Genomic DNA, 14,350 nt, shown 5'->3' with positions numbered 1-14,350 from the left:
CTACGAATATACTATATAGTAATGACCTCACTAAAAGTTAATAAATTATCACATAGAGTACATACCTTGAGTATATAATTCCCTCTACACTACAAACATTTTAAACAAACTTTATTGCTCTACATATTAGCCTCTTGCCATTTGGTGAGTCAAATCATCTTAGAGTATAATGTAAAAGTGGAATTTCTGGCCCTACAAGGTAAGGCATCCAGAAACATGGTTTAACCAAGGTGTATTTTAATTTCCTCCTGCTAAAGGAACATGCAACAAAATCACATTGTTTCGAAAGTCCTTATGCTAATGTTTCTCATTTTCATTTAATACTGACTGAGCATTTCCTTTATGCCAGCTCATGTACAATTACTCAAAAATAATCGACTCAACGAATTTCTCATGATAACAGAACAGATAGGTTCTGCTATTATCCCCATTTTACAAATGAGGGAACTGAGAGGCTCTGAAGATTATGGAACTTGACCATAGTCTACAGAGCCAGGATTCAAATCCAGGAAACCTAGCTCCAGAGTATATGCTGATAGCCACTATTACACTGTTTCCCATGATAGCAACAATGCATCTGGAACTTTTTAAAAAAATCTTTATGTCCAAAGTAATTATTTTAGATGTCTCTCTTTTTAACATTTTATAATAGTGTAGAATATAAACCAATAATTCTTCACTGTCAGATATAAAAGAATCTACATTTAAATGTCTTACCAGTTATCTCTGCCATCACAGAAAAGAACCTTGGTGAAAAATGACACAGGTTTAGATGATGTGAAACTGAGTTGGCAGGCGAGCGGAGCATTGATTCCACTGGGAGAGCCCTTAATGACTTTGCCTTTTGGAAAATTCACCGAAAGAGGCTGAATCTCATTACCACCAAGAAGTCTTGCTGGGGAAATCTGGACATTTAAAGTTGAATCTCTGTTTAAAAATTTAAAAAAAGGCTCAAAATATGTGCAAGTAATTGGATTTAATGTGTTTTCCTTGTTTTTTGAATCATTAGAAAAAATAAAACAATAAATATTTACAATAATATGCCCAATTACTAAAGATACTTTTGTAATCTCCCTCATTTTCTGGTCACAGCTTAAGTAAAATTGATAACATATTAATTTAACCAAGCACCATATAAGATGATCAAAAGTTCCTTTTGTCCTCTCAGTATTAAAAATGAGAATTAAAATGCCTGATTAAATACAATGTGTTTTTAACCACAGCCATGATAAAAAGTGTTGCCCTTAAATATATCCTGAAAAAACTTTACAAAAAATTACCTCTTTATTAGCTAAGGTTTTACTGCATGAAGATTAAATAATATTAACAAATGCATATACACATATCTTTTTTAAATTTGGGTACTGTTAAGCACTGTAAACATATTTCATGAATATTTTTTTTAATCATTACAATTTAAAAATTCTATTTAATGTTTACATATTTCATTATATAATTTATTTAGCCAATCTAAAATGTTTCTTATATTTAATAGCATAGTATGTGTTATTCCCTTTCAACCTAGTTACTACTTGATAACTTTTAGTTGTCAATAAATATTTTACCACATGACTTTGCTTTATTATATATGTAAGGTTCCTATAGCAAGTAAGAGGTATTAAAATATGGAAACCATATTACCCTAGTATTTCTTTTTATTTTTTGGTTATTTCCTTTTTTTTTTTTTTTTTTTTTTTTGGCACAATGGGTAGCGGCTTGATGTGGGATCTCAGCTCCCAGACCAAAGACTGAACCCAAGGTGCAGCAGTTAAAGTGCTGAGTCTTAACTAGTCCACCAGAGAATTCCCATCTCTAGTATGTTAAACAGAATGAAGATTATTCAGCTAATTCACCAGAAAAAGTAGAGTCTCAACTTGAATTAGTTAAATTCATAAGGTTCATCAGACAAAGCATGAAAAAGTAGTTTATTAATCAGGTTTGAATCCAATTCCATTGCTAATTAACAACATGTCATTGGATAAGTCATTAATGCAGATGGTTTTAGCTGTATATATAATGAGAATAGGTTACATCATCTTTAGTCTCTTTCACATGCTCATTTCTTTGTATCATGTTTTGTAAGACTCAGCTTTTAACTTGACGTAGCTTTAAAACTGATACCATTATACATTAATTCAAAACCTGAGATTAAAACATTAATTCATATATAATATTTCTTGACAAAATAAAGTACTTTCTAGTACAATATAATTCAAGTCACTTCTATTTCCTGTTTAAGCAACAGAGTTTAGTGTCTACTTATAAAATAAGGTCTTAGAAAAACTGTGAATCCCAGAGTCGTCAAGTTAATGCTGAAGAACTAAACTCTCTCACAAGACAGCATTTAGAGCAATGTACAAGGCATAAGTAAGCACTCATCATCTCTTGCAAGCCAAATGGGAAAAACTGAAAGTCATGACATGCTCCTCAACTTGGATACTTTTCATTTATTTCCAATCGTTACATCACATTTGGAACTTGTTTTCTCTGGATCTCAGAGTGCTTAACTATAAAATCAGATACTGAACTAGAGAAGCTCTGATGTGGATCCAAGATCTGGCAGTTTATGAAAATAACACTAATAGGCAATTCACATTGGTACACAAATCCTCACAATTTATATAATTTTAACATGTCAACTAGCTACTCTCTACGTCTATTTCTAAAGCTATAAGCAGGCATATATTTCTAAATAAAAATTTGTTTGGTTTTATTTTCCTGTCATTTTATATAAAGGATATCAATATATGTCTTGAGCTTTTTTTTATTAATCTCAGTATCTCTAAGATACCTATTTGCCTCATTAGTTGAAAATGCTCTACTTCACAGCTATAAAATATGCATGCATATATATCACACAGCTATAAAATACGCATGCACATATATCACAAATTATTGATCCTTTCATCTGTCACTGGACATTTGTGCAGTTCTCAGAATTTGCTATTCTGAATAATATAACTATGAATAATTTCAAACTTACCTTGCAGTACACATGTGCAAGAGTTTTCTTTCTTTCTTTTTTTTTTTTTTTTTTTGTCCTCACCCCTGGCATGTGGAAGTTCCTGGGCCAGGGATCAAACCTGTGCCACAGCAGTGACCAGAGCTGCTGCAGTGACAATGCTGGATCCTTAACCCACTGCACCACAAGGGAACTCCTTTTTCTTTTTTTATTGAAGTATATTTGATTTACAATGTTATATTAGTTTCAGGTGTACAGTATAAGAAGTGATTCAATATTAGTTATTTTAAAAATATTAACTATATTCTCTTATATAATACATCTTTGTAGCTTATTATATATATGTGTATATACACACTTTCTTGACACTTAGGTTGCTTCCATACTTTGGCTATTGTAAATAATGTTGCTATGAACACTGGGGTGCATGCATCTTTTCAAACTGGTGTTTTTGTTTCCTTTGGATATATACCCAGGGATGGAATTACTGGATCATATGGTGGTTCTATTTTTAATTTTTTTGAGGAACCTCCATACTGTTTGCCATAGTGGCTTGGCCAATTTACATTTCCACCAACTGTAAACAAGGGCTCTCCTTTCTCAACATCCTCAGAATGACAACAGTCATTCTGACAGGTGTGAGGTGATATTTTGCTGCAGTTTTGGTTTTCATTTCACTGATGAGTTTTTCTTGCATATACAGTGAAGTGCAATTGTTGGACTGTGAAATATGTAGATATTATACTTTACATAGTATCATCCTGTATGGTCTTACTCACTGACAATGTGACTTCTTGACATTTGCTGACCTAGAACAGGCAAAACACTATCTTATTGTAGTCTCTAATTTTTATTTCCAAGTTTATAAACAGGTTGGTTAAATGTCATCATGTGTTTGTTTTACATTCATGAATTCTTATCTGTGAAATTCCTATTGGAACTTTGTGCCAACATTTCCATTATTTGCTATTTTTCTGATTAATTTTTATCAGTCATTTATTTTACTGTTAGCATGATTTTAAGTCTTGTTTAAGAAACCTTTCTCTACCCAGAGATATTAAAATTGTTTTCTCTATTTTTTTTGTATTTTGCCTTTCACATTTAAGCCTTTAATCCACGTGTAATGAATTTTTGTTTAAGAAAGGAATCCAGTTTGAAATATTCCATTCAATCAATTGTTCCAACACTAACTATTGAATAGTAATCTCTTTTCTCCAAAGAGATACACTATCTTTATCATATATTCAGTATCTATTCATGTGTAGGCCTTTTTCAAGTCTTTTTATTCTATTCTTTTGCTCATTTTATTTATCACTGCACCAGTATCAAGGTGACTTAGTTTTGATACTTGGGAAGACACTTTTCACCTTGTTCTCTTTCTTCAGGGATGACTTGGCTATTCTTGAACCTTGATTCTTCCATATAAAATTTAGACTTTTACTTGCCAATCTCTATGAAAATTTTTATTTGAATTTGTACTGCAGTTGCATGAAATATCTAAACTGATTTGTGAACTGTCCTTTTTACAATACTGAATACCCCAATCCACAAATATGGTGTAAATCTTCACTTATTTATGAGCTCTTTGACATTAGTTTTAATTTTTAAATTTTTTAAAATTTTAGTTTTTCTCTATATTGTTCCATATAATTCTTCCTATTATCTTTAATTGTTAACATTTTTATGAATAGTAGTTTTGCAATTGCAAGTTCTAATGTTGTATGCTGAAATGCTGTTGAATTTTAAATACTGGATTTACATCTGTGTGTCTTGATAAATGATTTTCATAGCTTAAAAAATCTGCATATAGATTCCTTTAATTTCCCATACAGAAAGTTTTCTAATCAACAGATAATGATAGTTCTGAAGCATATATTCCTCTCCTCATATATTTTATTTCTCTTAATTCCCTGCATGGACTAGGTTCTCCAGTAAAATGTGTTAGAGATGCAGTGATAATAGGCATCCTTGGAGTTCCCGTCATGGTGCAGCAGAAACAAATCTGACTGGGAACGATGAGGTTGCGGATTTGATCCCTGGCCTTGCTCAGCGGGTTAAGGGATCCGACGTTGCCGTGAGCTGTGGTGTAGGTCGCAGACACGGCTTGGATCTGGCGTTGTTGTGTGGCACAGCCAGCAGCTACAGCTCCGATTAGACCCCTAGCCTGGAAACCTCCATGTGCCGTGGGTGGGGCCCTGAAAAGACAAAAGACCAAAAAAAAAAAAAAAAAAGGCATCCTTGCCTTTTTTTTTTTAACTTATGTATGTTTGTGTGTGTGTGTGTGTGTGTATGTATATATGCATGTATGTCCTTAGGGCCACACTCACAGCATATGGAGGTTCCCAGGCTCAGGGTTGAATCAGAGCTGTAGCTGCTGGCCTACACCACAGCCACAGCAATGTGGGATCTGAGCTACATATGCGACCTACACCACAGCTAATCTCAAACCACCAATTCATCTTTCCCCCCACCTGCCCCCTTTGGTAACCATAAAGTAAATGAAATCAAAAGGCACCTTAGCTTTTCAGACATTTGGCAAACCTTGGAATACTAGGCTATACCCAAGTTGATCACGATCTATTAAAATACATTACATATGTGATATATATTATATTGAGATATATGTACATATATCACTTATTAAGAATTACTGTACATATATTCATAAGAGATTGGCCTATAATTTACTTTTCTCACACTGTCATTATCAAATTTTATAATAAAAAAATTCTGACTTTATAAAACAAATTACAGCACATTCTCCCTCTTTTTGCTCTCTGGAAATATTTGTACAAGGTTTGATTTATTAGTTTCTTGAAAGTTTAGTAAAACTTGCCTATAAAATCATTAAAGATGGTGTTTTCCTTGTGAGATGATATTAACTACTGATTCAAAGACTTTCTATTTATTTTCACTGTGGTTTTAGTAAAATATAATACATAAAATACATATTTATTATTTATATAATATTTATTACATTTATTTTTACAAATGTCTCATTTCATTTAAGTTTTCAAATATATTGGAATAAATTTCTTTGTAGTATTTTGATTATCTCATTTTTCTCCACTGGATATAGGTTTATACCTCATTATTCTTAATATTATTTAGTTGTTCCTTTCCTATTTTTGTTCCCTGTCAACTTCACTGTAACAGTGTCCATTGCATTGGTATTTCAAAGAACCAACTTTTGGTTTTAGTGAGCCTATCTTCTATATATTTGTTTTCTATTCCTTTAATTTCTATTATTTTTCATTTTGTCTGCCCTTGGATTTAATCTAGTAGTCTCATTTATTAAATCGAGTAACTGAAACTTCCAATACTTTTTAAAAGCTGATCGGCATTTATAACTGTATTTCCATCTAAGTATCATTTTTATTGCATTAGATAAATTTACTTATTCATTTTTTGCATAACCACTGGAATTTTGGTATTTATTTCATGTAACAGATGCAGTTTACTTAACAGAGATGCAGGCCTAATTGTCTACAGAAAGCAACAGAAGTCACAGTATCTCTTTCAACTTTAGTCTTTGACTCTAATACTCAAAGACTGTTTAAAGCATTTGACTGCATTATATATACCCATGATTCTCAGCAAATGTTGTTTTCATGTTTTGATATACAGTATATTATTATATATTTGCAAAATTCAATATGATATTTTCTTTGGCACTCTACAAAAGCTTTTTTCAACATTTCTAGAAATATATGGGAGATCTGTTATCATTTATTGATTTTTATTTTAATTATCAGAGGACAATCTATATTATGTCAACTCTTTAAAATTTGTTAAACATGAAATACAGAATGATACAATTTCAGTTTTTGGAAATATCCATGTATAATTGAGAAAAATGTATTATCTAACTGCAGGGTGCAGTAAACTGTAATACTATTTTAACACTATTTTTAATAATATTAGTATTAAATGAGGCTTTTTAAATATCTTGTTCAAATCATTTTATCTATGCAAATATCTCTGACTTCTAAATTCATCAGTAATTGACATATATGTTGAAATATCTTACAACATAGGACAAATTTTCAATTTTCCCTTGTTATTTTAATTTGAGGTTCATATATTCTAAGACCTTTATAATTGTGAATATAATTTTAGAATTCTGATATTTTCCAGTTTGGCTCTATCTCTTATACTTATTTAATTACTTTTCTTTTTTTGTTTGTTTTTTTTTTTTTTGTCTTTCTGCCTTCTTTCTAGGGCTGCTCCCACGGCATATGGAAGTTCCCAGGCTAGGGGTCTAATCAGGGCTGTAGCTGCCGGCCGACGCCACAGCCACAGCAACTCGGGATCCGAGCCGTGTGTGCAACCTACACCACAGCTCACGGCAACGCCGGATCCTTAACCCTTAACCCTGAGCAAGGCCAGGGATCGAACCCACAACCTCATGGTTCCTAGTCAGAATCGTTAACCACTGCACCACGACGGACACTCCAATGACTTTCCTGTATTAAAAATGTTTTACCTCTTAAAGTTATCACATGTGACAATAATACTTTTATCCAACTTTCTTTTGGTTATGCTGCTATATCTTTTCCTATGATTTTACTTTGGTGGTTCTCAACTGGGAGTGGTTTTGCTCTCCAGAGGACATGTTGCAATATATGGAGACATTTTTTTTTTCTTTCACAACTGTGGAGGGAGGATGTTATTGGTAGTGGCCAGAGAGGCTGCTAAATATCCTACAAAGTACAGGATAGATTCTAACAAAAAAAAAAAAAAAAAAAAAAAAAAAAGAATTTTCATCCCCAATATATCAATAGTTCTAAAGTTGAAAAACTGTTCTTTCTCCTTATGTTTCATGTACACTTCTCTTAATAGGAAGTTGGATTTTTTTTCTTATTTAACAGTTTCTGTCTTTTAACTGGTCACAGTAAACTATTTACATTACATTGAATTACTCAACTATTTAGGGCTTTTATCACCATTTTTGTTTCAGTTTTCCCTTGCTTTAAAAAGTATGCTTCTCTGGGAGTTCCCATTGTGGCACAGCAGAAACAAACCTGACTAGTATCCATGAGGATGTGGGTTAACTCCCTGGCCTTGCTCGCTCAGTGGGTTAAGGATCTGGCATTGCCATGAGCTGCGGTGTAGGCCATAGAGTCAGATCCCACGGTGCTGTGGCTGTAGCACAGGCTGGCAGCTGTAGCTCTGATTCAACCCCTAGCCTAGGAACTTCCATATGCCATGGGTGTGGCTCTAAAAAGCAAAAACAAAAAAAAGTGTGTTTCCCTTATAAAGTTAACTGAGGTTTTGTTTGTGTAATTACATACAAACTTAGGTTTAGTGGATGCCCTTAAAATCTAACCCTACATACTTTATTTAGAAATATATATAATGTACATTTAGGTATTACTGGGTCACTCTGCTGAACAACAGAAATTGAAGAAACATTGTAAATCAACTATATTTCTATAAAAAATAAACCCATAAAAATATAATATCCAAAAGTTATATTTGGTTCATTTTTCAATCTATATTGTACAATCCACTAATTTTTATAATGCCATCTTTTATTTTTTTAAAAGATTCATATTCTGTGTCTGATAATTCCAGTATCTGATTTACTTAAGAACCTAAATCTTAAGATGGTTGTTTGTGCGGACTCTAAGTTAGGAGTCACAAACTCTAAGTTTGCGTCTTCCCTCCGTAAGTTTTGTGATGCTTGACACTGTGCTCCTTTCTGACTGAGCACCATCTGTGGAAACTGAAATATGGGCCAAAACCAATGGTAGCTTCTTTTAAGGTAGAAGTTTACAGAGTGAAGAGGTATTATCAGTATCATCTGGAAACTTACCAGAAATACAAATTATTTCATTCCACTCCAGGCTTATTGAATCATAAATTCTGGGGAAAGGATCCAACAATCTCTGTTGTAAAAAGACCTTAGGAAGATGCTGATATACACCAAAGTTTAAGAACCACTGATCTAGAGAAGATTTGCTTGCTTCTGCTGAAAGGTAGGAGGACTTACTGAAATGCAACCATTTTAGCCTCTTTCAGTGTCCCTGGATTAAGCCAGGTTTCTGAAATTAAGTTTTCCTATTTAAAGTTATCCCAAGATTTAAGAACAAGACTGTATTCAGCATGTTACCTCAGCTCACTGCTCCTACTCTGGTTTCAGCTTCTAAGTATGTTTTGGTTTGGTTTAATCTGAACCCCTTGGAGACCTCCTACACTTCTCGGTAGGCCAGCAGTTATATACAGAAACACACACGCAAGCTCTATTTGCTTTGTACTGTGAGGGTGTATAATGCATCTAGGCCAGTACAGGACTGGGGTGGGCGCTATTTATAAAGTTTTTTAAAAAATGAAAACAGATCGCAAATTGTATTCCTCTATAGCGTGTGCATACGACAGGCAGAATTTTGTAATGACCAAGAGTTCTGTTTCTTAGTGTAAAAACTTCCTAATTCCTTGGGTGGGAGGATCTGTAAATATGATAATACATCACTTTGGTGATTAAGCTATGCTATATGACAATAGTAAAGGCACTTTCCATATGTAATTAAGGTCTCCACTCAATGGAATTTGAGTAAGCAAAAGGGAGATAATTATGGGTGGATCAGATTTAATCAGGTGAGAGAGAAAAGTCAGAGAGATACTATCCTTCTGGCTTTGAATGAGTTAAATACCATCTTGTGAAGAAGGGGCAACGTTTCTATGACTTGAGGGTGCCATCTAAGGGCTGAGAGTTGTCTGAGCCAATAGCCAGCAAGAAAATGATGCCTTAGTCCTACAACTACAACAAGTAATTCTGCCAACAACCAGAGATCTTGTAGGAGGACTGAGCCTCAGATGAGAACGCTGCTACAGCCCACACCTTTATTTCTGCCTCCTGAGACCTTGATCAGTGGATTGGATGCCTGACCACCACCCCTCCCAAAAAAAAAACTCATGTTGTAAGGCACTGAGTCTGTGGTAATCTGTCACATAGAACAAGACAATTAATACACTGAATTTTTAAGCCTGCTTCTTATTCCACGAAGAGAGACATACCAAAAAAATTCCCAAGAAAATTAAATGGCTACCTGTGAGATACCTAAATGGGCTTTTTTGGGGGGGGGTAATTTAAAGGTACAGTTACATATTTTAATAGTTCACTCTAACTACAGAAACAAATCAGTCATTGGTCCTGACTCATAGAACACAGACATAAACAAAAAAGCATCTAAAGAAAATGTGATAAATTCACATTAAGCACTTACCTGTAATAGTTCTGAGGTAAAATGTTGATATCAACCACAGCTGTTACATCCAAAGGAACAGGAGTGAAAAATATGAAAGCAGGGTCAAACAATAAGTTGGGTAATTTTACCTCTCCAACCAGATGTAACATTTGATAGCAAACTGGATTATCATTTAAACGCATAGGAATATCCGCTGTGTATTTTCTAGGATGTTCTAATGAAAGAAAAACATTTTTATAAAGTATTTTAGATTAGTTCACACACACACACACAAAAACATTTACATAGTTTAAACCTTACTAAATATTAAGAGGTCCTAGGAAGTTAAGGCTCAGTGGAGCAGAACAGATTACCCAGAAACTGGATGTATCCTACTAATGAACTTAAGACATGTAATGAGGTGCCATTAAAATAAAAATCTTTTAAAGTGCACTCTCTAGAAATAGAGTGAGTCTCCTTAAAAGTAGATTTCCATTATTATGGGAAAATACATATACCTTGGGGGAAGAGTACAACAGAACTTCTTTTCTTTCATTGCTTTTTATGCCTTAACAGGAGCTGCCCATCCCTTTAGTATATGAGGTATGAAGATGAGGTCAGGTAGCTGCGTTGAGGATCTCAGGAGATGAATGAGAAATGAATATGCTGACAGAAAAAGGGACGTGCTTTTGCCCAGGCTTTTAGTTTCATGAAAGGCTGTCAGGGTCATTGACTGGCCAATTTCACCTCATAGGAAAAGACAGGAAATTCCCATGTGGCAACTCACAGGAGGAATGGCAGTCTGTACTGGAGAAAAGGGCTCAGTACAGGAGGCAGCAGCCTGGTCTCAGACCACAGGTGCCATCACAACAAGTTGCCAGTGCCTTTTAAGACCCAAATCGCCAAACAGAAGTCTTATAGGGATAAAACATGATCTGGTAAATATGAATTCAAGGTAATATCTTAGAATTCAAAATGTACTTAATTCTGAATTTTGAATGGGCTGCTTTGAGATTATTTCTGGGTTTCAGAAGTACTAAAGGTTTCTAGGTAAATGGACAAAGAGGTTCCTTGAATGACCTAAGGCTACTGGGCATTTATGAACAGATGAACAAATGTTTTCAAGTTGAGGTATGCATTCTCTCTCATCTCTCATGTGAGATGTAAGTTATATAAAGATGTTACAGGCATGCTCAATTTTTTAAGAGTTAGGATGGGATCTTAAGGAAGGAACCATAGGTTGGACTGCTTGGGCTCAGCCCCATAATAAAGGAAAAGTCAAATGGAAATGTTTCTTATTTTTTTCTAGATGATCCAGTCCATTTCATCTGGATAAGAATGTTGATAGGGGCATAAAGAAGAAGCTCTGTACCGAAATACAGATGGTAGCTTTGGCTGGACTAGCTTTTGTTGTATTTCTTTTAGGACCAGACACAGTAGAAGTAATGAAGAAATACATAGAAATACACAGAAATATATAATTAAACCTAATTATTTTTAGAAAGTAAACTTCAGAATGCAGAGAATATTTGATATTTTACATCATGTTTTCAGAGTTCTAAACAGAGGTAGTAAAAGATGACACATTTTAAATATCTACTAATCACAGTATCCCACATTCTGTTTCTCACACACAAATCTGAAGTGACTATAAAGGCCAGAGTAAGAGATGTTCTGGGCACCGATTTAATGCAACACTATGCTAACAGAATATTACCGAGAGGGCACACGTACAGCTCAATGAACGCTCTAAAAAACGTAAAAGTGGTAATAGGTTCCTAACCTGTCTTTTATATTGGTAACATAGCTAGTCATGGGTATTTTATTGCCACATATATAAAATACAGCAGTGTTCCAGAAATCCTGATGCAAATAATGTACTGAGGAAGGGCTCTCAGGAGGAACCCATGGGTAGAAGAAGAAAGCAGAGTAGGGCAGAACAACAACCTATGAAAAGTTGTAGGTGAGACTACACATTCAACCTGATCCTGTTACAGCAGGCAGATATCGAGACATGAGCAGAAAAAGGGTGGAGTGATCCATTGGCCAGGTGGCTGGAAACCACACATCATGTAAACAGCACGGTTTGTAGACAGACAAAGAAAAGCTGGAGTCTCCAGACTGACAGGAAACCACACATTTTGGGGTGATACGTGTCCTGGAAGAAGACAAAGAAAGATGGAAAAGGCCTGGAATCTCCAGCATTCAAATGTATCCTGTTGCTCATTATATCCTCATTATACTAAAATCAGCCTTGCAGATAAGAAGTACCCATCATGTACAGACTCCATGACACTTCTAATCAAGGCTAAATAAGGACAAAAATCCCTCCTCCCTTCAGGAAGGTGGAGCTGGAATGAAAATCAGGGAATACAACCCCAAACTCCTCCTTCCCAATGAATACTCTGCCCTTCAATTGCGTAACTCCTCATAACTAGTTGCCAAAGTAACCCAGGGCAGTCTGTCTGACTGCTCTCCCTCTGACAGGATATTCTTGCTTAAATAAATCCTCACTTTACTTTCTTGATCTCCCTATCTTGTTTCTGAATTCTTTCTGCAAATGATTCTTTCACCAGGAAGAATCCCTTAGGGAACTCTGAGATCTCTGATAGGAGGGAGAAGGGGCTAGGCCACTTGAGGTAGAGGTGGTGCTTAGGCTTAACCACCTAGGCATTTCTGCATGAGGCATCTTCCTTCAGCCAAAAGAATTCCTCTGGAAAAGGGGACAAACACAGCCTGCCAGGAGCCAACATGCATGACTGAGAGAGGGATAGAAAAGCCCAATAATGGGAATGTGAATAAACCCAAATGGCATATACAATGTAATCTTAACAGTGCTTCGTAAGCAAGAAGAATTAGGAAGAGTAACAGGTAAGTTACTATAACGCCCATTTAAATAGAAAAATAGTCTGGAAATGGCATTTGGTATGCTTCTTTAGCTACGCTATACAAACTATAAAGGTACTTAAGCAGATGCTTTTAATTAGAGACAAATACTAGTATAGACTTCTTCAAAAAAAGAGGAAAAAAACTCTTCATAGTTATTTTTCAAGCACCTTCTGGCTGCTCCTTTGCTCCTGTCTGCTTAAAGAAGCTAGTTGTCAATACCTTCTCTTCCTGAAGCTCATTACCTGAAAAATTCCATGTTTTCTCATATTGAGAATTTTCTAAGATATGCACACCCTGGGTGTCAGGCTCATGAAACACTGAGAGTATTTACATGAAAACTAAGAACAATCTTATCCAAGGTGAGGGAGAGTCTAGTCACACAAATTAGATTCAAGAACAATGGTTTAGATTCAGAAGGGATTTGAGGTTTGCCAAGAGATCAGTATGGGTAACATATACTAGCTCAGCCCCAGGCTCCATCCTGTGGTAGTCCAATAAAGTTGGGATGAAAACTAAAAACCACATCATTAAAACTCTTGAAAGCCCTGACAATATAAGGCAGCCCTGGTCAGTGACCAACATAACCAGGTCCAGCCAAAGTGGAGATAAAGTATATCTGCACTTTAAGTGATAAAGATATCAAAGGTTGCATCTACAAGGCAAAGGAAATAGGCACAGAGGCCCTGACCATGATTTAAAAGGAAAGGCTGAATGTCAGACTTGAGATGGGATTGAGATGGTGGAGTAGAAGGAATAGAGCTCACCTTCTCTCACGAAAAAAACAAGATTACAGTCAACTGCTGAACAACCATCAACAAAATAGACTAGAAACTATCAAAAAAGATATCCTACACCAAAAGACAAAAAGGACAACACAACAAGAGGATAGGAGCAGCAATTACGCTATATAAGAAATCCCATACCCACTGGGTGAGTGGATCACAGACTGGAAAGTAACCATATCAAAGAGGCTCGTCCACGGAAGTGAGAGTTCCAAACCCCACGTCAGGTTCCCAAACCTGGGGATCTGGCATTGGGAGGAGGAGCCCCTGGAGCATTTGATATTGAGGGCCGGCAGACCATGTGCACAAGAGCTACCTGGGACTAGGGGGAAATGGAGACTCCACTCTTGAAAGGCACACACAGGATCTGTGTGCACTGTGTCCCAGGGAAAATCAGAGACTCCATAAGAATCTGGGTCAGAAGTGCCTGTGGTTCTTGGAGGATCTCCTGGGAAAACGGATTAACTGTGGCTTGCTGTGGGGGAAGGATATTGGAGGCAAAGGTCTCAGAAATAATCAACAGTGTG

The 14,350-nt window shown here is 35.5% G+C and overlaps 1 protein-coding gene across 1 annotated transcript in view; it reads right to left on the bottom strand.

Annotated features, from left to right (window-relative positions):
• The window catches only part of CFAP47 (cilia and flagella associated protein 47), a 560,199-nt gene that overhangs the window by 334,428 nt on the left and 211,421 nt on the right, over window positions 1–14,350 (bottom strand). The window contains exons 33-34 of the mRNA XM_021080094.2: window positions 10,192–10,387; window positions 718–927 (exon numbers count right to left, since the gene is read on the bottom strand). Of these exons, the coding sequence (XP_020935753.2) occupies window positions 718–927; window positions 10,192–10,387 (406 nt within the window). The remainder of the gene's footprint in view (window positions 1–717; window positions 928–10,191; window positions 10,388–14,350) is intronic.

The sequence above is a fragment of the Sus scrofa genome, chromosome X (genome assembly GCF_054392235.1).
Source record: "Sus scrofa isolate SSC_HxYL_T2T_F1_AM1 chromosome X, Sscrofa_HxYL_maternal_Yorkshire_Landrace_v2.0, whole genome shotgun sequence".
Lineage (NCBI taxonomy): Eukaryota > Metazoa > Chordata > Mammalia > Artiodactyla > Suidae > Sus > Sus scrofa.
Note: the sequence above shows the minus strand (reverse complement) of the source record. Positions and strands in the feature narration are given on the sequence as shown.